At 52.0% G+C, this 27918-nt stretch overlaps 1 protein-coding gene across 2 annotated transcripts; it reads right to left on the minus strand.

Annotated features, from left to right (window-relative positions):
* Positions 1-1256: 1256 nt before the first annotated feature.
* GRHL3 (grainyhead like transcription factor 3) lies at positions 1257-27209 on the minus strand (the record flags this gene model as incomplete). 2 transcript variants are annotated; one of them, XM_080632463.1, is made up of 15 exons in its annotated part: positions 1257-1371; positions 5548-5612; positions 6681-6766; positions 6908-6996; positions 8383-8557; positions 8958-9036; positions 9511-9669; positions 11314-11408; positions 12136-12247; positions 12675-12828; positions 14695-14774; positions 15075-15411; positions 16940-17001; positions 17696-17882; positions 27193-27209. In XM_080632463.1, 15 exons carry the CDS (start codon positions 27207-27209, stop codon positions 1257-1259), a joined length of 1812 nt encoding a protein of 603 aa, XP_080488589.1. The 2 variants fall into 2 exon arrangements, with proteins under 2 accessions (XP_080488589.1, XP_080488590.1); XM_080632464.1 differs by lacking the exon at positions 27193-27209 and adding an exon at positions 7691-7725 and having other exon boundaries at positions 8424-8557; positions 17696-17878.
* Positions 27210-27918: the final 709 nt, after the last annotated feature.

Genomic DNA, 27918 nt, shown 5'->3' on the forward strand with positions numbered 1-27918 from the left:
TTCACAGACATCAGCACCAAGCGCTGGGGATTCCTGGTGTGCCCGTCTTTACCTGGAGCTGACATTCAGCTGTAGCAGGGCTGTCGGCCTGGCTTTGCAGAACTAACAGTCAGGGAAACCCTGCTGAAGAAGGAGTTTATGACAAGGGGTGCAGAGTGCTGGGAGATCAACAAAGGTTGATAAGCCTTCAAGCTTAACCCAAGCTTCATCGGAGAGGCTCTCCTCATTGCGATAATGGTTGAGTAATCCCAAATTCACCAGCCTGAAGCACTTCATCGTTTCCAGACCCCCCTCCCAGCAGGAGCAGAGCTGCTCTCACTGCCCCTCGTGGGACTCAGGCACATCTGGCACAGACGAAGGGCAGGGAGGAAGAAAAGCCCCGGTTGTCACTGGTCAGAGGATCAACTGGGTAACACGGGGCTGCCCTCGGTACCTTTGTTCCTAAGGGGAAGCAGCTGCGGCGCTGGCAGCAGGGGCAAGGGGCTGGTGGCTGAGCAGGGGCAGGCGTGAGGAGCTTCCGCAGCCGGCTCCAGCCCCAGAGCCGGTGGAGACCGTTCAGCCTTCTGCCTACGAACCTTTATTACTACGGAATATCCAAAACAACAAAAGCAACAACACAGTTACAAAAGGAGGTCACGGAGCAATGTGAAGCAGCCCGTGTTTGAAATGCTCTGTGTCACCGTTCCGTCCAGTACAAAACAAGGCATTTACACATCTCTCAAATACAAAAGGAGCCGGAGGTCAGAAATGTACGAACGGGGGCTGTGGTGGTATCTACATCGGGAGCCCGGCCGGGGCATGGGCGCAGGCAGCGTCCCTTCAACAGCGCGTCTGCAAAGCCTCTGCGCGTGGCCAGAGGAGCCCGGAGCCAGGCTGGGCCCCACGGGGAGCACCCGGAGGTGCCGGTGCTTTGGGATAAAGCCAGTGCCTCGGGGTGGATCCGGCACAGGGCAAGGCTGGCAGCGAGCAGAGCAGTCCCGGGCTCTGGCAGCCACCTCGGTGCCAGCCCCGCTGTGGAAGGGGCCGGGCCCATCGCCAGGAGGGAATCCAATGAAATAGAGTAAAACCCAATCACAATAATGAAGAACTCGGCAGAGCGAGGTTCCGTGCTCACAGGGGGACAGCTCCCGAGCAGCCGCTGCCCTCCCGGAGGCTGCGGTTCAAGTAGAAGCCCCAGGTGGAGGCCCTGGGCAGGCTCTGTTGGGTCCAACTTGCCGGTTTTGAGAGAAGTCCCAGGAAGTGCTGCCTGCGGCTCTTCAGAGCTCCTTGAGGATGACCTGGAACTTGTTCTCTGCTTCCACCATGTCCAGGAGAAAGGCCATGTGGTTGCTGTAGTGCTGGATGATGTTATTGTCCATGTTCACCAGGATCCTGCGGGAAAGGGAGAAGGGCTGGGTCAGACACAGCACAAGGAAAGGTTTGCAGAGCGCCTTGGTCAGGAGGGGTGGACACTTGGGGTCCCCAGCCATGGATGGCAAATGCTGACAGTGCAGAGCCTTGGGGCACAGCAGACCCGCTCCCAAACACCTCCACAGAGAATTCCCATTGCAAATTCCCTTTCCTGCCCTGCCTCTGATGCCCATCGCGTTCCACGGCCGCTCCTTGTGCAGGCTGCGGGGAGCCACAGCCCTGGCAGGGACAAGGCGCTGCCGCGTCCACCCCATCGGAGGGGCTCAGCCATTGGTACTTCACTGGAGCCCCAACACGACAGGAGCCTCCGGTGGAGCTTTTCACAATTCCACCCGGACACGCCTGGGCCCAGCGTCTGCTCCACGGGCAAATTACTGTGGATTATGGCAGGGAGCAAACGGGGAGCTCCGACCTGGGTCAGGTCCATGGAGACTGAGAGAGAAGGAAACATTCCAAGGGCTGATGTCAACCCGGGGCTGCGGTTCTGTGCCAGGGAAGACCCCTCCGTACCGCAGTGAGTGACGGGGCAGCTCCACTCCCCCCCCGTGTTCCCACAAACCAGACGGGAATTTGGTAGCAGTTTGGAGGGAACAAGGAGAACAAATCTGTGCGCAGGAAGCGCGTCCCCCCCAGCTTCCCACCGGGGTCATTAACGGGGCAAGAGCGTCAATTGTGCACTGCTGGAGCCGAGGTTAAACACAAGAGAAGGAGCAGGCGGAGCACCCAGTGCAGCCGAGAGCTGGACAGGCACAAACATGGCCCCATCCCTCCGGGAATGCCCCGGGGTCGGTGGAGCTGCTCCTGTGAGGGCAGGAGCTGTGTCCTGGTGCCCCGTGGCTCTCATGGGTGCTGCGTCCCCAGGGTATCGGTGGCTGTGCTGCCATTGCATGGGGCACAACCGCTGCCTGCCACAGTGCGGCTGGGGGAGCGCAGCCCACCCAGTGCAGGGGCTGTGACACCATCAGAGGCCTTCCTGGTGAACCATCACCCTCCTGGCACCGGAGCGGTGCCGGGGCCAAGCCGTGGATCCCAGCAGTCGGCCCCCAACACGCACCCCCAGGGAGCCAGCGATGCCCGACCCCGGGGGTGTCACAGCCACCAGTGCTGCCCCAGTGACGGGGTGCAGGCAGCCAGAGGCAGCTCTTGCTGCGGAGCTTCCATCTGATTTCCCAACCACAAAAGGTTCGAGGGCGCTGATGGGGAGCTTGGGCCCTGCTTTGTTTTTCTAGACCAGAACTCCCCAAGATACCAATCGCTTATTACTGCTCCTGAGTCACCTGGAGACGAGGTTCAGCCGGGTGAGCTCATCGCGCCGGGGCGGCGCAGGGCTGAGCATCGGTCCCCCCCGCTGTAAGCCCAGCAGTACCACTGAGCTCCATGGGTTTACCACAGATGCAGACCTGAGCCTCAGCTGCAGTTACCAGGAGAGGATTGTTTAGGGTGGAAGCAATGGGATGAAATCATTGAAAGGAAAATTAAAGCTGGGGGAGCAGGAGACAGTGCCTGACCCTGCCAGCACCCAACTGGAGAAGCTCCTGGGTCCCCACACTGCAGCAGTAACCGGGGCCACCACTCAAATCCAGCTCTCAGTAAACCAGGGGCCAATGGATTATTTTTTAGCCTGATTTCCAAGTGTTGCCTTTTCTTTGATTTGAAGGGACGGGGATCTGCCGGATTTCCCTCCCAGTCATTATTAAACACCATTCACTACCTATCAGATCAAGTAGCGAACAAACCCAAAGCACAGCGAGGTGCCGGTGGCCTCTCCCTTGATGTGCTGCCATTTCCTGGTCCACCTGCAAACTCATCAGCGCTTGGATCTCTCCTGCCCCACGGATGCTGGTTCAGTGAACCCAGCCCAAGCTGGAGCTGCCCAAGAGGTGCTGCTGTCTGATGACCTGTAGTGGCCACATCAGGAGCCGCCACCACAGCTGACACACCTGAGGCCTGGCTCCATCCCGCAGCTGCAATAATAACCTGGCCACCCTGTGCTTCGCTGCTGCTCTCTGTGCTCAGGTTCTGGCTGTAGCGGTGTGGGACAAACCCTTCCCCAAGGCCGCCAGTGCTGCTCTTGTTCTTTGGGGGGTAAAGTTGCATTTCTGGGGCCAGTGGGTGAGCAGCATCTGGCTGCACCGAGGGCCTGACTGCAGCAACAGGGGAAGGAGCCTCCTGACCAATTCAGATGCCTCACTACGGCTCACCCATCACTTTAACATTAAGACCATATCTAAAAACCCTCCTAAAGGGGTTGCTCAGCTGTGGATTTAGAGGTGAGGGGGTTGTTGCTTCCCAGTTCAGTGACACCACATCACAGCATGGAGCAGAAACCACCTTCTCTCCCCTCCCACCATGCAGCTGCCTCCAAGCCTGACTTCAGCTCCACTTCCCCTGCAGCAAACAGGCCAAGTCCCACGGGGATCAAGTTATGGTGACACCAAAGGAGTGGGAAGATCCCATCCAAAGAGCTTTAGGACGTTCTCATCCCACTGCCACCAGAAAGCAAATGCGGAAGCAGCGCTTTGGAGTAGCCCTCAGCTCCCAGGGGCTCAGTTCCTGCTCTGCTCCCCTGCAGAGCGCTGTCAGCAGCCTCGCTCCTGCCTGTCCCTCCCCATGCTCAAACTCTGGGCCAGGGCCAGCAACAACAATGAGTTCATCTCCCAGGCAGTCACCGCCGCTTGCAAAGCTGATTACATCTCGCTCGCTCTGCAAGAAGGGCTCTGGGCTTAGCTTTATGGGAATAACCTTGGGAGTCGTTCCCCTTCCATCAGCTGAAGGGAGAACTCGCTGCCAGGGATGGGGACAATGCAAGGGGAGTTCTTAGTCATAGAATCATAGAATAGTCAGGGTTGGAAAGGACCTTAAGATCATCCAGTTCCAACCCCCCTGCCATGGGCAGGGACGCCTCACACTAAACCAGGCCACCCAAGGCCTCATCCAACCTGGCCTTGAACACTGCCAGGGATGGAGCATTCACAACTTCCTTGGGCAACCCATTCCAGTGCCTCACCACCCTCTCAGTAAAGAACTTCCTCCTCTTTGTATTCAGTCTAAACTTCCCCTGTTTCAGTTTTAACCATTACTCCTTGTTCTGTCACTACAGTCCCAGCATCCCTATAGCCCCCTTCGATACTGGAAGCTGCTCTGAGGTCTCCACGCAGCTTCTCTTCTCCAGGCTGAACAGCCTCAACTTTCTCAGCCTGTCTCCATACGGGAGGTGCTCCAGCCCCTGATCATCCTCGTGGCCTCCTCTGGACTTGTTCCAACAGTTCCATGTCCTGTTTATGTTGAAGACCCCAGAACTGCACACAATGCTGCAAGTGGGGTCTAGAAAACATCTCTGAAAGCAGCTCTTGGCTGCACATGGAGACCCCTGCCCTCCATGGGATGTGCAGCAGCTGGGCCTCAGCTCATGCAAACCAGCACTGTTCTCTCATCCATGTGGGAGATCCCCACAGATCAGTCACTGACAAACACCACTCTGAAATCATGGGAAGTCATCTCACGTTTACTGCAAACCTCACCTGAACCCCTGTAGAGCTCTGCAGGTCTCCCAGCAGCACCTGACCAGGGGAACCTGCACTTCTGTACTGGGGCTGCACAAGAGCCACCAGTGCCCAGAAGGGTCGATCGGACCCAATGGATCCCCTCACCTCCAAAGCCAGTGTGAGGTTTCCTGTTGACCTCCCTGGTCTGGGGTGGGATGGCAAAGCTGGGAACAGACACAGGCTGCCCATGGTGCTATGCAGCCCACTCAGTCTCTTCCTGAGCCAGGGACATTTAGGCTCTTGGTCTGGAGAAGCAAACATTTGTACCTCTGATGGCAGTCAGATAAGTTCTCCATAACCTCGGGCTTTCAGACTGAGACACAAAGGATCACCCATTAAACTACCCAAACACTCCTCCTCCATCCAACTTCCTTTCCTTGGGAGAGTTTACACTCCAAATAAATATAATACAAACAAGCATTATCCCAAATCTTTAAAGCCCAGAAAGATCCAAGTTTTATATGCTCCAAATAGCACAGACTCACATGGCTTCACTTTTTATTATCTTGTTAAAACGCTGCATCAGCCTATGGCAGGGTACCAGAAAGTGGGTTTAGAGGCACAGGTAAAAGCGGATGAGAGGTTAACTTACCCTCTTTTGCATTTTTTGTAGACTTTATAAATGCTTTCTTCAGGAAGCCCATATTTTTCTGAAATCTGGGAAGGAAAACACAGCAATTCTTTGTACTTGTAAAATGAAATCCCCATGATAAAAACCAAAGATAACACTGAGCCCAGGGTGTTCAGCAGCAAAAGATCCCCCCTCCCGCTCAAGAAAGACCAAAGCAATGATCTGAACAGGACAATCTGAGGCTGGGTCCTGCAGCGAGCAGAGGGGTGGCTGCAGCCTGGCCTTGGGTCTCCTGACAGCTACCACCAGGCCAGGCACCTTGGGCAATGACCTTCACCCTTCTCTCCCTCCCCAGCTTGTCTGGGGCTCGATGCTGCAACCCAAGGAGACCACGGGATGTGTGTGACTGTGTCTGCTGCGGAGGCACCAGCCTGCAGGTTCTGCTGAGGTTCAGCTGCCCCACAGAGCTCTCCTGGGCACCTCCCTTATGGGCTTTGGGTGCAGGAGCTTTGTAGCTTTCTCACAAGCCTCTGCAGAGGTTTTGACTCCGTGGTGAGGGATGGGGGAGGGAGAAGATGGCAAAGGCTCCTCTGTGCTGCCCCTTTTCAAACTATGTTTAAAAGTGTGTAAAACCAACAGAGCTTGAAGTGCAGCCATAAAGCCCCCCCAGATCTGGGAGGTTCACTGTTTGTTTCCTTCTCCAAAGAGAGGTGGGTTATGGGAGATACTGCTGATAATCATCACAGAAATATGTCTGTGTTCTCCTCAAACACAACACAGGGAATTCCAGCAGGAGGCCAGAACTGGCTTTGGACTGCACATCTACAGCCCTGAGGATGGAAAGGGTGTTTGATAATGGAAAACATGAATGTGTTGTCACAGGAGGAGACTTATATTACGATCTGAAGGAAACTTCTTGCCATAAGATGTGCTCTTCCCTGCTGCAGCACTAACAACACACAGCCCCATGCCAGGGCCTGGGGGGAAAATTCACCTGCTACTCACAGTTTCCATTTCCATTCTCAACAGAAAGCAGACATCAGATAGGAGCAGCCTTACATCCTACATCTTCCTGCCCACCAAGTGCCACTGCCCTTTAACCCGCAGTGTTATTCATGTGGCATTCATGTGCCACAGTTTTTGATAACACTTACAGCTGTTCTGAGCCCCTGGAGATCCGGTGTCTTCAACATGAGAGCATCAAACACCTCCTCTGATTCCCTCCGCACGTACAACAAGACTGAAAGAGATAAAGCACAGCACTGACCCAGGACCCTCAGAGCACATTCAGAGCATGATGGGGCCTCGTGCAATTCAAGATCCGAGGTTACTTGAATCAAATGGGACTCTACATCCAAGAAGTTCCCATCCCAGTGGTTACCTCTCTGAGGATCTTCTTCCTTGGTTTGCTTTGGAGGAACTGGGTCAAGCTCTTCTGTGAACGAGGCACCGCTCCGCTTCAGGGGCAGCCTGAGTGAAAGGAACACAACGCTCTCAGAAGGACAGAACAGGAGCAGGGAGCAAAGCAACAAACTTCTGATTGAACAGCCAGCAAACCTCCAGCAATTAAATACTGGGTTTGTAATTACAGCAGCAGTCTCCAGCAGAGCTGCACCTTCCTGCACAGCACACGCGAGGCGATCAGTGTGTGCAGGCAGTGGTTCTGGAATCACAGCACAGACAAAAGCCGTTTGCACCTTCTTGGCATTGTTGCTCCATTGATATCACCAGGCAGTGGACCAAGCCTTGGGCAAACACTGGTTCTCCCCACTCCAGACACATTACAAGTGTGATTTCTACTCCATTCCAGTTTATTTTAGAGCAGTATCTGCTTCTGGTTACTTGAACCCTTCAGCAATAGTTCTGTGATATTTTTTCCTCTCTTTCACATTGTCTCAACGAGAACAGCAGGACAGTTGTGGACCAGATTCATGCTGGAGTGGCTCATTGGTAGGGAAAGGAACCTATCTGTGCTTCTGCATCCCTTGAGTCCATTCTAGGCCAGTGCTTAACACATATTTTAACGCTTAATGGCACTGCAGAGACACTGTGCTGTGTTATTTTTGCACCTGTAGATAGATACTGCCTGTGGGTACCAAACCACCACGACACACCCAGAGAAACACCAGCTGATGGAGGGAAGCACAAACTGCTGCATCCTTACCTGTTTGTGGAGTTGGGAACAGCAGGAGGGAGCACCTTGAAAGGAAAGGAACATTGCTCAGTTTACACAGTATCACTGGGTGCCAGTGAAGCTGGGGAAGGCAGCACATGCACATCTCAAACACAATTTCCCTCCTCCCAGTCCATCATCTTCCTACGCCCAAACATCTGCATGTGTTTCTTAGACTAAATGAAACCCAACCAGATTCTCTTAGTGCCTGGGTTTGATGCCGATGCTGCAGGAGGACTCTACAGTGTTGTCACAGGTGGCTTTTCCCCCTATTTGACAAACCAAGTCACTTGTTTCCTAAGGGAATCCTGATGAGCTCTGAAGGACACTGGGTCTAGGTTTCCTTAGGCTCAAGGGGCTAGAGAAGGGCAGAGGACAAGGGAGAGATGTCCCATGCATGCAGGGACTGATACGGTCGCATTTTTCTGTAGTTTCAGTTTTGCTACCCCTCCAGTCCTCTGTGGGAGCTGCACACGATCCCTGTAAACCACAGGAATATCTGACTGGAAGGAACCTGGAAAGGTTATCTTGCCCATCGCTGGCACATGACTATGCAGGCCACTCCTGACAGCTGCATCTTCAAGTTCACCACATTTCCACAGAAGAACTGTGGTTTGGTTTTGGTTTTTTACATACCACGAGTCATGTCTGGGGCCTGATCAGTTGGGAGTGATGGGGGTGACAGATGAGGGCAACAGTGGGGTTGTTTTTGGAAGGGACTCACCGTGCCGCACCTCTGCGGGTTTGAGAAATGGACGTTGGGGATGAACAGGACTGGTTGGGTTTCAAGGTCAGTCTCTGGCCTCAGGAACGTGATCTCATTCCCTCTGAAGCCGGAGAGCAAACAGCCTTTCAGACCTGCGATGGGAAGCCCAGTACATCTCAGTTCAGATGGCACCTTCAGAGGCAGCCACGTGCAGAGGAGGGGAAGCTCCTGCCCCAGGTCTCCCAAGAGATATGTTAGAAGAAAGATGGGACTCTGCAGAACTGGGTCTCCAGGGCTTGGCCAGGGCTGCTCCCCATGGGAATGTTCTGCTCCCTGCCAAGGCCCCAGGACAATTCAGGAAGGTTTGTTAGTATTAATAAAGGGCTTTGAGAGTCCCTGTAGGAGACCAGGGAAGGACTGGACTGACAAGCTGGTTCTGAGTGGTGCTGATTTCATCAGGCTTGGAGATACCCAGGGCCAGATCTCCTGGAAGTTAACAGACTCCATGGATTTCAACACACTTTGGCTCGGGTAACAAGCACTAGCACTGACCGTTGTTATTGGAGTCCAGGCATTTTCCTTTCCTTCTGAACTGTTTCCTTTCATCATCCCGCATTTTCCTCTCTGCTCCCTGTGGGGAAAATAAGGCAAAAATTAGGACGTTGACAGTTCTTACATTGGCAAGAGAGGGTTTAGTGACCACCTCTGGGAGGTCAGCACTTTACTCAACACTGCTCATGTCAGACAAAACCAGCTGTGAGCAATTTTTCCATGGGAAGCTATCTGAGGCTGGGGAAGAAACTCTAAGGGGACTCTCATCTCTTGTGCTATTTAAAAACCTGTCAAAAATAGAGTGCATTATGAGGCATGATCCCGCATAGGTCTGACATGGGGAAACTTTCTGCTGGCTGTTCCGTGAGGGCCTCAGCAGTGCAGACACGTCCTCCCTGCCCTGTCTCAGCCGGTGGAGGGGAGGCTCCACCTCTGCTCCCCAGCGCTGAGCTCTGGGTTGTTCGAGGCTCTCACAACTTTTCTGGGTTTTTTCATCTTGCAGCCACCATTTAAAATTCCTCTTGGACGACCTGGTGGGAAAGCGGAGCTGTACCTTATCACAGAATATCTTGATCTGGCAGACGGCGCGGTGCACCAGCTGGCTGGTTCCATTGCCATAGTCGTAAGTGTCTATTTGGAGGTTGAGAGGGACGCCTTTCACTCCCTTTTGGGAGGAGAAGTCAGTGCTCAGGCAATTCACCCCAATAAATACCTGCAAACAGGAACACGGATTGATACAGCTTTTTGGTGCTGAAAGCATCATTCTCCTACAGCAATGAGAGCAGTGGGTAGGAACAAAAGCAGACCAAGACCTCCTTCCAACCCTCCCAGCATCAGGCAGGAGCTCTCCCCTGAGCACAACCACCAGCCCTTCCTAGCCACAGCCTCCCACACCCACTGCATCTCTTTACGCACACTCCCACAGCTCAGGCAGGTGTCAAACCAGATGCAAAGTCTGCCTGGGGATGTCCTTGCAGGTATTTCTGATCTGAACAAGGGACCCTCAGACAAGAATGGCCTGGAGGGAGAGAGGGACAGAAGGAGGGAGGGAGGAGGGCCAGACTACAGCTTCAGCAATTACACATCATTGCTGCTACCTAAATAAATACTCTTCTCACACTGGTCTCCTTTATCACTAGGCTGGAGTTACCCCCAGTGCGAACTTCTGAAGGCAAGCTGAGCGCAGATACAATCTTCATTGTGTCGCCAAATTACCAACCCTTTTGTGTGACCCTGAAATCTCCCCTTGACTCTGGGGACAGACTTGCAGCTGGAGAAGCTCCCACAGCTCCCTCAGCAGGGCCCTGCCGGAGGATTTCAGCCCTGAAACCTAATGTCAGGTCGAGTCAGTACCTCTATATAGAAAAGAAAATCACTTAACTGTGGTGTGAAGTTTAATTGGAAAGAGAAGCAAGAGGTGCTCCAGACGACCCAAACACCGGCCCCTTCTGTCTGCTCCCAGCCTCGCAGCTCTCTCAAGTCTCACCTTTCCCTGCCCCAGGCCAGTTCATGTACAGAGTTTCTGCTAAGAGTTAAATCCAGTTTTGCTGAGGTGCCCCCGCGGGCTTGCCACATACCTGACATATTTCCATTTCTGACAACTTTGCCTTGAAGACATTTGTTAACCTCTTGGGTTGTAAAAGACCGAGGTCGCCTTTGGGCTAAAAGCAGGGCTTATTGAGATCCCAAAGCAAAGCAGTTTTCCCAAGCTGCCAGCTTCAGAGAGATGGGGCATTTAGGCTTTTCTTTTTATCTTAGATAGTTCATCTTTTTTGATACGCTCCTTTCAATCCACACGAGGTACAAGGTATTAATGAGAGACTCTGAAGAGATGCAGAAGAGAAAGGAGCTGGAAAGATGTTTATATTTACAGACTTTAAGGTCAAAAGGGATCTTGTGACCTGCCTGGCTCCCTTCCACACAAGCCACAGAAGGGTGGTCAGTCATTTCTGCATCAAAATGCTGCCTTGAAAGGAGGGTCTTTGTTCCCTAAGCTGTGGTTTATTCAAATAGGCTTCACCTACACGTGAGCAGAGCCCTGATCTAGGCTGCCTGCTGCAAAAGGCTTTCTTCAGACTTATCCATCAGCACTAAAACAACATCTCTGAGCCAGTCTCAGGTGTACCCAGCATGTTTATTAGCTAATGGCAATGCTTAAACACACAGAGAAGCACAGTGTCCTTCCCCACTGGCCTGGTAGACAAACACTACCTGGGGCCACTGGAATGGCATTGTTTGGATTTGAAACTCCGTCTGTCAGCTGAGAAGCAGGGGGAGCGTGCTGGGGCTCAGGGAGGAGGCTACAGCTTTGCTGAGGACCAAGGCTTCCCCTATCCCTTCCACAAGCAGTTTGTACCTTTGCTTCCTCGTGGATGTTCCACACGAAGGACAGTGCATTGTAGGCCAACTCCTCGATGTTCTGCACGGTGTTGAAGTTTTCTTTACAGTCAGCTGAAATGCAATGGAGAAGCAGTTTATACTCTGGCTGCAAAACTGGTTCCATTCCCTAGGCCTTCCACTCCCCCAAAGCCTACCTCTCACTCACTCCAAGGCTAAAAGAAGCCTTGTAATATAATGAAGCCATCCTTGATACCCCTGGGTACACCTCAGCGTGCATACATGAGGGGTAGGCCAGAAATGACTCACGGGTATTGGCTGGTGACTGCTGTTTGAGCAGGGATGTTATGCAAAGTCAATGCAGATTGCTTCTAAACTCAAACAATTGTGTGTCTCCTCTGAGGCAGGAGGTGCTCAGCGAGGTGCTCAGCTGGATGGACAAAACCTCTGTCTGACAGGCATGACAGGCTGTAAAGCCTGGGTGGTGGCAGTGGAGAAGGACAAGCAGTACAAAAAACCTTTTCGAGCTCAGATTCCTGGACTCCAAGAGGCCACAGGTCACGTCCGTAGGAGTCAGAACTGCTCAGCAGTGTCTGTCGCTCTGACTGAGGCTCTTCTCTGCTGTATTTTGGGTGCCTGATGCATTTCCCTAGGCTTGGCAAACACCATCTTAAACCTGCAAGAGCTCCTCAGCCAGAAAGGACTTGAGACCAGCAGATCAGCCTGCTCCTCTGACTTCCCCCATGCCAGCTTCTGGAGCTTCAGCTGTGTTATTGTGTATTGGAAAGGTAGTAAAATATGCTCAAAGTTATCAACCCCACCGAGACAGCCCCATTCATACCGACGTCAATGACTCTCTGCTTGGCCGTGGGCTGTCGGGAATGCCAGTGCTTCCAGAACTTGAGCTGCTCTGTCGGGATCTTCTCGTTGTCAAAAACAATCATCACCACACTCTGTAACACAGTGAGGACATCCCTAGGAATCGCCCAGGGCTGGACCAGGTTTCTCTGCTGGGAACTCAACTCATCTTAGGCTCAGGGGTGGCTCTAAGGCCTGGCCACACATGACTGCAGCAAGATGGGGAACCTCTCTTAGTTCAGACACCCTCCCAACAGGGCCCCCAGCCAGCCATCAGCTAGGGAGGCCTTTTGTGCATCCCTGACCTTACTGTGAAAGGTTTCAACTGCCAGGGAACATGAAGGCTGTTGCTGTGCATCAGAGGATTAGCTTGCTATGAGCGAATCCATCCCATTCATTGCTTTAAGCCAACATGAGCCACAAAGCCATTACTCTTCTTGTTCAGCTCTTTTCCCAGGGCAGTACAATTGCTGGATGTCTGATTACAGCATGTGTCAGCAAAATTGTCAGCTTGTCTCTTACCTTCACTTTATTTGAGGACAAGTGTAAACATTTGCTGTCTCCAGCTGTCCGGAGCGTGATGGGGTAGAACTGTCCTTTGTTGAGGTAGGCCATGGGAGAGTCCCCGGATTTGATGTGAATGGCTTTGGGTGACCCCAGAGTGTATTCAAAGTCACTTGTATGGAACAAAAAGAGAATGATGAATAAGCACACGCTGCTGTTACACTCCAAAAGCAAAACAAGAGCCATGCAAGCCTCCACCCCTGCAGGTTACAGGTTACAGACACTGTACACACAGGAGTCTCTGCCCTGTTCCCCATCTCACACACCCCTACACCATGAGCACCTCCCAGCACAGCACATACTGATCCTCTCCAACACCCCAGGGAGCAGCAGTTCTTCAGTATCCTCATTTTACTCTTTGGTTTTGGCTTAAAAATAGCCCTGTACATTACTGTAACCAGTACTTTTCTGTGGATGGCTACCGAACCCTTGCACAATCAAAAGCCTAAACCAAACCAACCAAAAATAGGTACCTGTGATGAGACTTTGACAACATCCTAAACTCAGATTCCCATCTCCAAACTCCCACCCCTAAATGGATGACTGACCCCTAAATGGCTGACCCAGGAAGACTGTGTCCTCATGGGTCCTGTAGCAATGGGAGGGCCTGCAGGACAATTGTTTATCCAGGTCCTTAAAAACGGACTTCAAGGCCCAGCTTGTTGAACTCCCAGTCTGGTGGGCAGCATCTTTAATGTCTACAGAAATGATCTGTAGTAGCACACAGGGGGAGGTGACACTGTTGACAAGCAAATTTAAAGGAAGAGCCTGATTTTCAAGAAGCTCTGCTCTTGGGCATTCAGCAGCACCTACGAGCATTCAGATCAGGAGGATGTAGCTCAAGCTATTTTCCTCTGTGAGGAATCTGTGCAAGCCATCACCTGCACACACGCCTTCACAAGGACCCTTTATGTCCTCCAGAGGTGAAGATCATCCTACCCTATTTAGTCACGAACCCATCTCTTCCCTGCTCCACCTCCCCTGTGATGCCATCTCTGAAGATGGCTTGGCAGCGCCTCTTATCTAGAGCCAGGAGAGCCCGAGAACCTCAGTGCACAAGTAAACAGCAAACAGAGCCTCTGGAGCTGCTGTCTGTGTGAAAACCCCCACGTCTGACAGCTGAGTCACACTGTCAGCTGACTCAGGAGGCAAATAAAAAGTGGGAGGTGGAACAATGTTACCTGCTCAGAGGGGTTGGTGCGGGATCTGGAGCAGGAAAGCTCTGCTGAGAGAGGGGTGGAAAGGAGGAAGAAACGCCTCTCATGTTTCAGGAATGAGGGGCAGAGGCATCTTCCAAAATCAAGGTTGATTACCAGTGCTGAACCCAAAGTGAGAACTTAAGCCTTAGTTTAGGAGGAAGCTGCTTATCACCCTCATCAACCGTCATCCGCATTTCCTCCGTCATTTACCCCATTCCAAGTAAGTTGTGGAAAGGTGGTGCAGTCCCCTGGATGTAGCTGTAGCACGGGAACCAAGCAGAGCTCCCTGGAAGGGGCTGCAATGCACAGCCAACCCAGACATGGAAGAGCTCAGTGCCACATCTCCCCTAATGCAGGTCGGGGTGCTGATGCGATGTAGCCACAGCCAGCACTGGATTTACACCAGTTTGCCCAACAGAGGACAGCTGAACCATGTACCTCCCAAGCTAAAAACATGAACTGGCACAACTGCATCTAGTAACTTGAATTTGAAATTGAGTTTGACTCCCTTCCAGCAAAACATTACGAACCCTAATCCCTGTTTCATATGACAAACACTAAAATCCATCACTGCTTTGTGTCTAAGAAGTCATGGAACAGCAGCTTGCTCCTAAGACACCCGGGGACACAACTTGTCTCTGCAAAAGCATGAGATTTGTACATTCACAAGGGTCACTGTCAAGACTGGCACTAAGGCAAGGAAAGGGATGGAGTCTTTCCCCAGGAAAGGGACACAGCCAAGTGCACTGCAAGCTCACAGACCAGGGATTGGCAGATACCTTTTAACACCATCCGCAGTGTAACCCTCTGGGCAGGGGGGCTCTGGCTGGGGTTTGAGGATGTCACTGAAGAGTAGCGACTGTAGACAAGAGGAAACAAACCAGTCAAAAGTAGAATCTTTCATTGCTTTGTCCATCCACCTCCTCCTGGACATTACAACAGAGACCACAGATAAAAAAAAATGGACCCTCATTTCATTACCCTACTTCCAAAACCAATGTAAAACCCCCCAGCAATTCAATGGGAACAGCATCAAGCTCCTAATGCAAAGGCAAAGCTCCCACTGACTCCAGCACGAGCAAGCCCCGAACTAGAGGCAGTGTCCTGCAGCACCCACCCGGGCTGTGCTGCCAGCATGCACCCCACTACGAGCTCTGACCTCCTGGGGATCCTCTTTGAAAGTGCTGTCTGGCTGCCACCTCTGCTGTGGTGGGGCTATGGGGATGGTCTCGAACAGGGAGTTCAGTGAGCTGTTGTCATATACATCCCCTGGAGGAACCAAGTAGTTGTCTGGGGTGGCATCCAGCTTGCTAGTGCCTGGCGGAATCATGGCTGGCTTGTGAGGAGCAGGGACGCCTTCAAGACTTAGGCCATTCTTCTTCTGTGGCTCACAATATTCTTGGGTCATGGAAACGTTTTCAGACAAGAGCTTCATGAGATGGGCTGAGCCATCAAAGGATGCGATCTCTGGGTCATACTCCATTCCGTGGCAGTGCCTGGTGGAGAAAGCGTCCTGTCTCAGACCAGGGCAGAGTGTGGACAACCCCAGCAAGTTGTCACAGCAAGATGCAAGCGCCTTGATGTGCTGCTGGGAAGCAAACTGCATAGTTTGGCTGCCAGCTGACCCTGAGTCAGTTGTGTACATCTGCTTGAGATGGGAGATCTGACAGGCCCATGGGTGATCTCCACCCACCCGCACACCTCTCAGTGCAATCAGCAAGAGCCAGAGGTGCTCAGCAGATATGGGATGATCACAGGGAATCAGAGAACACAGTTTAGATGTGGTTTGACGCTCCAGATCCAGGGCCTACATCCATTAGTTCTTTATTTAGGCTATTAAACATTCAGAGCAGCAGGGATGATAAGAAAGATAACTGCTGTGTGGTCTTTCCATTTTTATCTTTATAGGTCTCAATTCACAAACTCCAGAAGTTTAGGAAGCAAAACTTCCAGAGAACATGAGATCAGTGAAAACCTGAAGGAGCTGCAGTACTGACGTGAGGTGTCTAGCCCAGACTTCAGAGCACAAAAGACCAAGTCGAGTGATAAAGTCAATAAAGGCACGTACAAAACCACACTCGTCTCGCACATGGAAACCATCCCTTTGTGCAGCATCCCAGGAACCAGTCCCTTCTGCAGCAGTGACTCTGTGACCCTGCTGACTCTGCAGCCCCAGCTGAGCTGGGAAAGGGTGGTTTACTGCCCCTGTCACCACGCTCAGACAACAAACCACCCCCCACATTAGCCACCCGCACAGCTCCTGGCAGCGTGAGCCACCCCCAAGGGAAGGAAAGCTGAAGGAGCAGCTCCCACCTACTGCTTCCACAGCTTCACCTTCAGGTGTATGCTGCGATTTCCACAGTTAACAGAACCCACAGCACTGCCCAGACTGCAGTGGCCTTTCAGAGAGAAAACAGCTTAACTCAGCTTACTTCTGAAGAAGGAATGAAGTATCACTCAAGAGGCTTATTCTTGCCAGGTAGTTAAAAACAGACAACCAGAAAAGTTTGCCAAAGTATGCAGCATCAGGAAGGGGAACTGAACTCACAGCAGCAAATGAGCCATTAATATAGGAGTTAATTATCTGGAAACCTCAAAGGACAAATGGGAGTCACTGAAAGAGAATCCTGGGAGATTGGAAGCAAGCGGTACAGAAACCCTTGTCAGCCCAGGGAATGGAAGACGACTTGGTCATTCCCTTCTTGCTGCCAGTGTTTAATCATCATCCCCTTTCCAACCATCACAAAGTAGGAAATAAAGACAAATTCTTCAGCTGCTGCAAATCATCTCCTCTAACACAGCTACACAGATCCTCAGTTGTGCAAATGGGTGTAGCTCAATTTATACCTGCTTGGGATCTGGCCTAAAGAATTTTAATGTATGTCTCAGGGTTAATAACCTCCACTGTTGTTGGTAATAACACCGTGCTTTGATGTCTATTTTATGCAAGCTAAGAGACCTATCATGCATGCAAGCAGCTGCAGGAGAATTAGACAGCTATAGAGAGCAGAAAGTGAAGCTCACCTCTTTCCTAGCTCGTTGCGTCCCATCATACCAGATGGAAGAATCCTCTTCTCCTTTGGGACCTAGAACAAGGCAGAACAAGGAGTTTTTTTACTGTTAGATTTTATTTATGGCAAAATCAGCCTTGTCTGTGTAGCAAGTGACATCTCAGAGGTAAAACACTGGGTGAACAATGAATACTGGGGGAGGACACAGGAGACCTGGGCTCTCCTGCTGGGCTGCTGCCATGGACTCCCAAGGTAACCTTAGGCAAGACACATCATCCTGTTCTGGGAGGGACTTCCAAAAGCACCCCAGTGAATGGGAACTTCAGTCCTATTGGTTTCAAATAGGGCTAAATCATGTCCACATTTCTTGAAGCTCCATCTTACAGCAGCACTGGAAAAACACAGATGTGAGGGTCTGCAAGGCACAGAGCTAGTCCAGCTCCATGGCTCCCAGAGTACTGCTGTTTCTTGTATGAAAGCTGCTGGGTAAATAAACCCTGCCTGACTCATGACACCTGAGCTCAGCTTTCCACCCTGCCCTGGGTTCCCTCTGCAGTATAATGGTGTTTCGTGCCTCAGTTTACCATCTGTGCGCTGGGGATAACAGTGGTCCTCTCTGCCTGGGGGTGTTAGGAGGATCACTGCAAAACCAACACAGAAGGCTCACTAGATGGGCCCCCCCTAAGGTGGCTGAGCACATATTTACCTGCACACTTCCCCTCGGGGACAAACTATCCCCCGCAGGACACCCAGCCCCATGGGAACGTACCATGTAGTAGTCATAGAGGAAGCTTAGAGCAGCCACGCTGTCGTCATCCCCGTTCACCCTCATCATAGCTTTGGTGGCTGCAGTCAAGGGGTTCTCCAGGTAAGTTTTCCAGGCTTCATCTTCATTGGTGTAGGGGAATTTCTGGAAGTTCATGGTGTCATTCTTCATCAGACGCACAGATCTAAAACTGAGCCAGACAGAGGAATGAAGGACACTGATTTTCCACAGCAATTTCCAGCTGCACACATGAAGGACTTCCTAAAGGCACTGCTGGAATGGAGAAGGTATTCTTTCCTGGTTCTTAACTCCCAGAGTCTTTGGGATTACCAGTCCTTTGCCTGTAGCTATGTACAAAATAAGACTAGAGTCTCCTGGTGGGGCCACGCAGAAGGGCAGATGCTCCTCTGCTTCCCTCCTCTGGCCCCAGGAACACAAAACACCACAACAGCATCTGCAAGGGCTCTTTCCTCAGCAGGAGCACGCTGCCAGCCTGCTGGGTCATGCACCATCAAGGTGCAAGGTACTGACCATGCTGGTCAGCAACAGGAATGCAACCTGAACAGGAAGCTGCAAGATTTTTCCTTGAATTTGAGCTAAAGACCAGTGCAGGCCACAGGTATAAATGATCACTCAGTCTGTGGAGAACTTGACCTACCCAGAAACCAAACCCCATCATTTTTCTTGCTGTAGCTTTTGTATTTAGTTCCGGTTGAATTTCGTTTTCCATCATCTGTACAGGATTTTAGTCAGAGGCAAGCAGAGGGACAGATCACAACACCCTCCCTGCCACTCAAAAATTCCTGACAAAGGTGAGGCCCATGGGACTACGTGAGCTGAGAAGCAACATACCAAAATAATGCCCTGCCTGTCCCCTCTGCTGGCACTTTCTCCAGCTCGCTCCATCTTACGTTAATAAAATAAGACACTTAATTACCCAAACATTGGTCATCTTTCCTTTTCCTCCAGCAAATCCTACTGGCAGCCAGCTCAGAAGCACAGAAGCACATTCCCTGGGTGCTTCGTGCCGCAGGTTCACTGCTCAGAGGGGAGGATGAATCAGGGGCCGTGCTCCTGTCCCATCCTCCAGCCATGTGTATTGGGTGTCACCACAACAGCTCCCACTATTCATCATAAAGAACAACTCTGTGGACACAAATAACCTTTTCATCGGAACAGAAACGTCTCAGAAGAGCAGACTGTGTGTTATGAGCAGAAGTACTTTAAAACAATTCTAGTAAGATTCTTTAAATCCCCAAAGTTGCCAAGAGCAGAACGTTTTCAATGGCTGAATTGTTTTTATGCAAAAGCAAAGAAAATCTGCAGGACTTCAGGTGATGAATGATAAATGCTACATTTTAATGGCACTTTTATACGGAATATGTTGTTTCCATTAAGCTACTCTCCGTGTGTTTGTAGTGAGTCCTGGGCTAGACTTTTAACTGACTCATTGGGAGAACAATAATTCCTCTTGAGAGGAATCTGGCATCTCTGAAACTCCCCGTTATTGCTCACCACAACAGACACCACCAGCCCCTTTTGGTGTGAGCTGCCAGGGTGAAGAGCCAGGTGCTCAGAGCAGCTCCTGGACTGGAAGCTGGGTGGATGTGGAGGTGGACCTGGGGTGGGGTGAAGGATGCTGGTCCATCCTCCCTGGCAGCCCAAGAAGGCTTAGCTCCTGCACAGGCACCGATCGCTCGCTGCCACGTCTCCAGCAGGGAATGCACATGGATAGCTTAGGGATGCTCCTGGGTCAGATTCAAAAGCTCTCCTTGGCTGGGCAGAATGGCAGCCCTCTAATGAATCACAGTCCCTCCCAGAGCAGCACAGATGAGGCCATCAAGTGTGGCCGCTGCTGTCCTGTCACCTTTTTATTGAAGGATACGTTGCTTCCACACAGCGTCCCTGAGCTGCACAGGAGAGAAGCAGAGAGCAGCTCAAATAATGGCCAGAGGCACCAGATTCCCGATGGGTGCCAGAGCTCAGGCCGGTATGGACAGAGCTGCTCCCACATTACAGTTCTGGCACCGCAAGCTCCACCACGCGCTGGTGTAACAGAGACACTGGGTTTGCTGCCTCGCATCGGGGTGATGCTCTACCACCGGTTTCACCCCGTGCAGGAGCTGCATCAGGTGCTGTTGGAGTTTCGCTGTCTGTGGTGTTTCTCACACAGCCCTCCCTCCCCTTCAGTGCTGCTGCTGTCTCCGAGGTGAGCACTCGGCGTGACTCACATTTCACTGCTGTCGACTTGGCGATGGGCTGTTCAGTCCTGTCCGGGCAGGAATCCTCATCCATCCTCAATCCCATCTGCTCTAGGAAGAATAGGTAGCAACAGAGCTCACTCTCAGGGTGAGACTCGGCTCCTATCACTCGTAATCAACATAGACAAACACATCGTGGAAAGATGTGGCAACAAAGCATTCAGGAGCTTAACAAAGCACATATATTACAAGGAAAAATGCTTTGGAGCTTCAGTCTTCCTCACCCAAGCCTTCAGCCGAAGCACTCCCTGTTGCCTCCTTCCTTCATCACCTTGTTGTGGCATCACCACTGTAGCCACAAGGCTCCAGCCTTTTATCACCTGCCTGCACTCCAGAGGCAGAGGGAGGTTGGGGGTCCTTGGGATCTCAACCACTTGTAGCTGTGTCCAGCTCCTGAAGACACAAGTTCGAGAAGTGTCCTAGGAGTCTGCGTTTCATCTTCACGCCTGGTTTCTGGCTTCGCTGGGTAGCTCTGCTGTGCTGCTTGCAGACATCACCACCTCACTGCTGCCCCACGCCTCTGCTAGGAACTGTCCCTGCAGCAGAGATGGCACAATGGAAAACCTGCCCTGCCCTCAACCTGGCACACTGCGGAAGGGCACTGTCCTGAAGTCACACACCATGCCCTGAACTTGAAAGAGGTGAGGTGTGGGCACATGTTGCCCTGTGGTACTCCTGTTAGGAAGCAGCAAACTCCAGCAGAAAGGAGGGACTCGAAGATTAGGACAACAACATTTCAGGCTACTCCAGCAAGACATCCAAGTCCAGATCCAAACTATCCCTTGCTCCCTGTGGTGCCCCTTCCACGGGGCTATGCCATGGTGGCCCACTGCAAACTGTGTGCTCTGTTTGGCAAAGCACACATCCCTTTTGCAGGCTGTCACCCCGGTGCAGAGCAAGGATGGGTGAGTGAACACGGACATGAGCAGGGACTCACCCCTGCAGCCTCGGGGCCTCACAGCATCGCATGGTTTGGGGAAGGGAGCAGCCTGTTTGTTTCCAAACAGTTCAGAATCTGACACTGGGTGATACCAGCCCCTTCCCCATCCATCCCACCCCATCTCTGTTTCCCCAATTCATCTGCCACAACACGGGCCTCCTGGTTATGAGCAAACACTCAGGGCTATGCTGAAACAGGAGAAAAGGCCCAAAGGGTCTTGATGGGGAGACCGGCCAGGCAGGAGACCCGTGGTGTTCCCTGGGCCTTTGCTGGGTTTCAGTGGGTGGTTTGGCTGGCCTCAAAGCTTTGTGTTGCTCTTTGTTCTCTACCCTACAACTGATGAAGGCTTCAACCAACACATCAGCTGTGCCCGATGCTGGTGGCTTCAGACAAACAGCACATTGTCAAGGGAGCAGGGAATTCATGGCAACAGCAGCAGGAATTTGAAGCCACAGAACAGAGACCCCGGCCCAGGATCCTGGAGCCACCCCAGGAGCTCACATGGGGCTGCATCAGCCCTGGCTTTGTGCACTGCGCTCACCTCCCCGGCCTTCCCCAACAGCTCTCCAGTGACATGAGGAAGGCTCAGCACTAAACCCAGAGAGCGATGCCGCTGAAGAGCAGCATCCATCGTGACTGCTTTTGGGGTGGAGGCTTTAGCCCATCAACCAGGGCTCTTGCGGAGGCGCGGCAGCGTCCCACAGAGTGGCCTCTACTAACCCCAACTTCCCAGTGAAATCCTGATTTTACCCTGTCTTTGCCAGTTTAATAAATAAGCCCATCTGAGGCCAATGGGGCAGGACAGCCATCGGTCAGTGCACTGCCACAGGCTGGCACAACTCAGAGAGATAGAACCAGGCAAAAACCCACAAAGAAGCATTACAAACACACAGGCTAATGATGGGGAACACGGCCTGGATGCCAAGCCCAACACAGCGATCCCGGGCCTGGGAGCCCACTAATCTCATGAACGTGCCCTGCCTGCAGGGCTGCAGTGTTTGCTCTGGCAGCTGGATCACAGCGTGGCCTCTCTTGAGGAGCATTTCCGCAGCACCATCACCTCGGGGTAGCGCCGTTGGTTAAAACTCAGCACCACAGCAGGGCCTTTCCTCATCACCCCTCAGCCCCGTTTCACCCACAAAGACAGTGCTCAAGCCTCTTCTCCTGGAAGCTTGTGGCTTGTATGGAACACACATGAGACACACGCACACCAAGGGCCGAACTCAGCATTCTCCCATTTCACACCAGCTTCTGAAGCTATTCATTATCATGGAAAGAAACCAAGGCATGGGGTTGGCATTAAAATGGCTTCTCCAAGGCTGCTCAGTGAAGACGAGAGAATAGACCCAGACCCGAACCTCTGCTGCAAGGCCCCACGCCAGCACTGGCTGGCTCCTGCCCCTGTCCCCTGAGGGGCTCCGTGAGCCACCTCGGTGCTGAGTGATGCTCGGGGAACACCGGTCGGCACCGCGTCACTCCCGATAACATCGTCCTGAGGCAGCCACCCACACGGCCCCGTTTCACACAGGATCCCTGCGCCAGTGCCCTCCCTGCCTAACAAAACAAATGACAGCACGGAGCTGCTCAGGGATCACTGCTGCCTTGCAGCAGCAGCAGTGCGCCACGTCAGGCGCCGCAGCTCCGAGTGTCCTGAGCTGCAGGGTGACCTGAATCCAACGGCAGGACACGAAACCCAGGCCCTGGGCACTGCCCGCAGCCGAGCGGCACTTCTGCAGCACCAGCATGAGCTCCACTCATTTCATTGTAGACAGCCAAGGACGCCTGTGATACGTGTGTGTGCATGGACACAAACCTGCATCCCCACCAGCGCTCTGCACTGGAGCTCCCAGTCCTTCAGACACCCTAAGGAAGCTGACACGCGGTGAGAAGAGCTTCAGAGCTCCAAGAGTTTCGGTGATTTCCGTCAGCTTTTCCTGTTTCAGTGCCTGTGGATTTCCCCCCTCCTTCCACATCCAAAGCCCTACTTTGCCGTTTGACTTTTTAATTCTCATGCATTCACTGTGGCTTTTAAATAAAATATAATAATTATAATTAAAAAAAAATCACAGTTTTACTAGACTTAGACTTACAAGACTTTAAAAACCCAACCACCCAACAATAAAGGGATATGTGATCTGCTGCAACAAAGATGTTCTGTTTTGGTTTTGATTCAGGTAATCTGGCTTTAATCTAGTAATCAATTCTTATGGGATATTTGTGCTGTAGCAGGGCCCAGAGGCCTGACTGAGGACAGAGCCCAGTTATAGCCAGGTTCCTGTAGTTCCCTCACCACATCCTATCGGAGGATCCTGCAATAACAAATAAAGGATGTGACATACTCCTGTGGGAATCTCAGCACGCGTTTAAGGAAGCAGCAAGAGCAGAGATTAGGATTAACCTCACGGGAGCTCAGTCTCAGGCTTCCTCCCTGCTCTGAGAGCCAGGAGATGGTCTGGAGCTTCCCACCTGAGGCTGGGGTGTGCTGATCCCTTCCCATCGCCTGCAAGTTCAGTCCCTGCCCAGCGCTGGCACCCGGGTTTGACCCGGCTGCAACGGGCGAGGTGAATCCTCCCATGAGTTGCCCAAGAGGACACGGGAAGCGTGTGCCGGGGCAGGACACCCAACCGGAGCCTCACGCCATGCAGCTCGCTCCCTGCCCTCCCAGGCACCTCCTCCAGCAGCACTGCAGGCCTGGTGAGGGGCTCTCACCGCTGGCTTTCCTTTGCTTCCCATCCGGTGGCACTGTGCAGGTCAGACCTCAGCTGCCCACACCTCCTATAGCACACTTGATTTATATATAAAATTGATATAAAATGACTCTGTATGTCCCAGCAATGTCCCTGCCTATAGCAGAGGTTGGAACTTGATGATCTTTAATGTCCCTTCCAACCCAGACCATCCTGCGATTCTCTGCAGACTCTGATGTGTTCTGGGTATCCTGTGAACACGCGTTCCCCAAGGCAGGCTAGCCTTTTGTGTGCTGTTCAATAAAATCTGGCATAATGCGTTTTAAGCACTGTTTTTGCCAAACAAACACAATTCAGCCCATTCCAGGTCCAACCCCATCCAGCCAGGGGTGTCTGGAGAGCACACGTTACAGCTCAGACAGCAGAGACAGAAGGATGACCAGAAACCAAAACATGACACAGGAGGCAGCTGCCACCCCGGATCCAAGTCCCTTGGGAAGCGACACCAGCTCTTTTCCTCTAAATGCTGGTTGCCAAGGACTGGTTGTGGGTCAGAGCTACCCTCGCCCACACCACAGCCACAGCTACCAGCCAGAACAACCTAAGGGAGCAACAAAAACCAAGCCACCCCATTGAAGCCTTTGGAACTCAGGTGTGAGCAACAGAGCCCCAGCCCGAATGCAACCGTGTGCCACACAGCCAGTGCCGCTGATGAACGTGTTCTTTTCCATCCTCAAGCTCTCCCTGCTCCGGGATCCGAGGAGCTGTCTCACTGCCAAGCAGCTGAACCGAGGCGCTGCAGGTGCAGCACAAGCACAAGTGCGTTTGCGGATGAAGACTTGAAGAGATCAGCAACTTAAACACTGGCAGAACAAAGCAGGAGCAGATCCTCCTCAGCGTAACTGCCTATCCACAAACGTCCCTAGAACCATCCCCATGTACCCATCACCTGAAAATGCGATCCAAGCATCAAAGCAGTGATACTGTGTAAATGTTGATTTACCTCTGCTTTGAGTCTGGAGTTTATTCAGAGGGCTCTTACCCCTTTGTTGTGAATTGCACAGCAGTTAGGGGATTGTTGTTTCTTTAATTTACAAAATCTCTCTTTCTCTTTACTTAACTTAAGCCCCGTCTCTGCTGAAAGCCACTTGCTGCAGCGTGGTGATCCCCCGTGTGCTTCACTGCCAGCGTTTGATAAAAGGGCTTTAACTTTTCATTCACCAGGAGCATAACTCAAGTTTTAATAACACACCTTATGCATGACAAAAATTTGCTTCTGGCGATCATGGTTTCGACCACAAAACCACAACTGGGAGTAACTCCTGGTTAACTCTTTCAAGCCCACGCACTGCAGAGTTAGACAGAAGTTCAATTTAGAAGACTATGGAAATTATCAGTTAGAATATTTTATAATAGGCAAAACACCTCCTTCTCTCATGCCACATTAGGCTCTTCCCAGTCCTTTTTGTGAAATTAAAGTGGCAAAGGGAGAGATGGGATTGCTCTCCCCCACGTTCTGGGTGGCAGCATCGGTCCATGGGGATATCACAGCTCCCTTAGAACCAGGCCCGTGGTCACTGCACAGATCCATCCTCCCAGCACTCAGCTTGTCCTGGGGGTTGTGTAAAGCACAACAGATGTGCCAGACGCACAGAGAGCACCACTGCCCTTATCAGATCCCCTAAGAGCCTTTTCCTTCCTCTGATGCCTACAAAGCTACACCCTGATGACTCTGGCCTGGGTGATTAACAGCCACTGCAGCAGCCCCACTGCTCAACGTGGGGCTTCAGCAGCTCCTCACAAGGTGTCTCCTCCCCTGTGACACCTTTTCCCCCTCACAGTACCCAAAGTCTGGATGTTTCAGCTATAACTCTGCTACTACCAAGCTCCCGGCTTCCTTGCCTCCTATCACTGCTCCCCACTGATCCCTGGGGTGATCGAGCTCACGGTGCACTCAAGGACCCCAAGGGTGGCCCCAGCCAAGGCCCCAGCAGCCCTGAGATCCTGCACCCACCTCCCTGCGCTCTCCAGAGAGGGATGGGGAGCTGCAGTGACGTTTCCAGCTATGGCAACGTTTCCAGAGCTCTGCAAGCCTGTCCTCAGGTTCCATCCACAGGAAAAGGCTGCCAAGAGCCCTTTGCCTCCGGGGTGACCAAACACAGACCCCCAACCAGATGTGACACCCCTGAGATGTGTCCCCAGGACAGGGCAGGGGCTGAGCCCTGAATCACAAAAGAGATGGATGCTGCTCCCATCAACTCCCCCTTTCCCATGCAAAAGGCACAGGGGTTAACAGCCCGTTAGCAAGAGAGGAGTCAAGCAACCATGTAATTCATCAGGTAACACAATGCCCCAGCCCATAATTAGCAATACATCAATCTAACGCTGCAGCACTGTGGACACGCACACTGAAACGTCTGAAGCAAAGCACACGGCCCGATTTACACATTTAAAAAGCATCAGCTATAAATTAACCGAAGAGTCCAGAAAGCAAAAGTCTCCCTCAGTGATTCTGAGTGGATCCCGGCAGATCGATCCCAGCATTTACACACAGCAGTAAGTGGTGCTGCACCTCCTCGGGGTTGTTAATTATTAAGAGAGCAGCTGTCACAGCACCTCTGGCACGTGTTTGCTTTCAAAATGCACCTTCCGAAGCACCGCATCCGCACACAGATGTTGGAACACGAACAGGGATGGTAAATTCTATTACACACAAGTACTCCACCAGGGTTATTTACACACCTACTGAGCTTTATAAGACGGGACTGACAGCAGCATTGCCGACCACTGGTCAATATTCCCCAGGTCCCCCCCATCATGTCACAGCAATATGACATTTGTCAGTGTTTACCCCAGAGGGGTGAGGCATGATGTGCTATGGGGATGCATCCCAGCAGTGGCCAAAGTCCAAACTATTGTGGAGGTCCCAAGATCAGAAGCAAGAGCTCTAGGGGATCAACAGGTGCTGGGTGCTTTTTCTTGTTAAAAAAAAAAAATAATCGATTATAATTATTTGATAGGATCAGAATGGGACCCATTTACTTAAACCAAAACACCTGTAACACTAAAACCAAACAACAAGAACAAAGAACACCAGACAACAACCCTCACCCCCGAAAAAACCCAGAAAATGGTAAATAATTTGGAAGGCATTTTCCAAGGGGAAGAAAAAAAAATGAAAAAAAAAAAAAAAGAAAAAAGAAGAAAAGGGGGAAAAATAAAAAAATAACACAACCAAAATCCCCCCCCCCCCCATGAATTCCTGCAGCTCTGTAGCTTGTGTTGGATGTTGCTGGCTAGAGGCAGCACGGACGCGCCTCCAGGCAGAAACTCCGGGTGTCAAGTCTTAGTCTGGGAGAAAAGAAAAAATCAGGATCATGATTTTGAAAATCATGATCAAAAAATGTAAAAAAAAAAAACAAAATCCAACCTCTTTAGGCACGGAGAAGTGGCTCCTCCTGAGAGCAGGGGCATGGGGAGCAGAGGGAACAAGTGCTTTCACCTGCAAACAGCCGGGCTCTGATGCACCCGGAGCCGCAGCGCTCGGAGCAGCTCAGGCAAGCAGCCAGCCTTGCGAGGGGAGTGGGTAAACAGAGAAGGAACTCTACTTACTCCAGTTCATTGGACATCCTCCCCGCGTCCCAGGCTCCGCAGGCAGTGAGTTGTGAGGACTGCTCCCCGCTAGCACCTGCCGAGCACAGGCATCGCCGCTCCGCGGGGCCGGTTATGCGGCGCGGTGCGCAGGTTTGGTGCAGCCAGGATTGGCTGTTGGTACAGGTGCCTGGGACAGGTACACCCAGGCAGGTGCAGCGTCACCCTGCGCCGTCACCCTGCGCTCGACCAGAGGGAGGTGGGTGGGGAGGAGGGAAAGGCCCCGGGGGGGAAAGATAGGATAAAGGAGTGGAATCAGGTATTCATCTCTGGGATAATTAGTTTCAGTTTGGTGGACGTGTTCCATCTACTGCAATGCCAAAGAGCTGTCATTTGTACGGATCTGGGGGTTGATTTGTCCTCTGCTGCTTCTTTATGTATAAATATACAGACAAAAATGCATACATACTTATAAAGGAAAAAATTAGGGAAGAAGAAAAGCCTCTTTGCTTCCTCTCATTCCGAAACGGTATTTGTACTGACAGGCTAACCCTCTCTTCCCTTTCCTCACCCTCTCTTAGCTGCTCACTGCAGAAAGGCTCCGCAGGTGTGGGTTTGGGTCCCCCCCCGGCTTTTAGAAAGCAATATTAACCCCCCAACTTCAGCCGCTGAGACATGCAGCAAATACCCCAGCTCAGGGAATCTTTGCATTTCACTGTAAGGCAGAGACCTGTGGGATAACCCCTT

Source organism: Psittacula echo (genome assembly GCF_963264785.1).
Source record: "Psittacula echo genome assembly, chromosome: 21".
Taxonomy (NCBI): Eukaryota; Metazoa; Chordata; class Aves; order Psittaciformes; family Psittacidae; genus Psittacula; species Psittacula echo.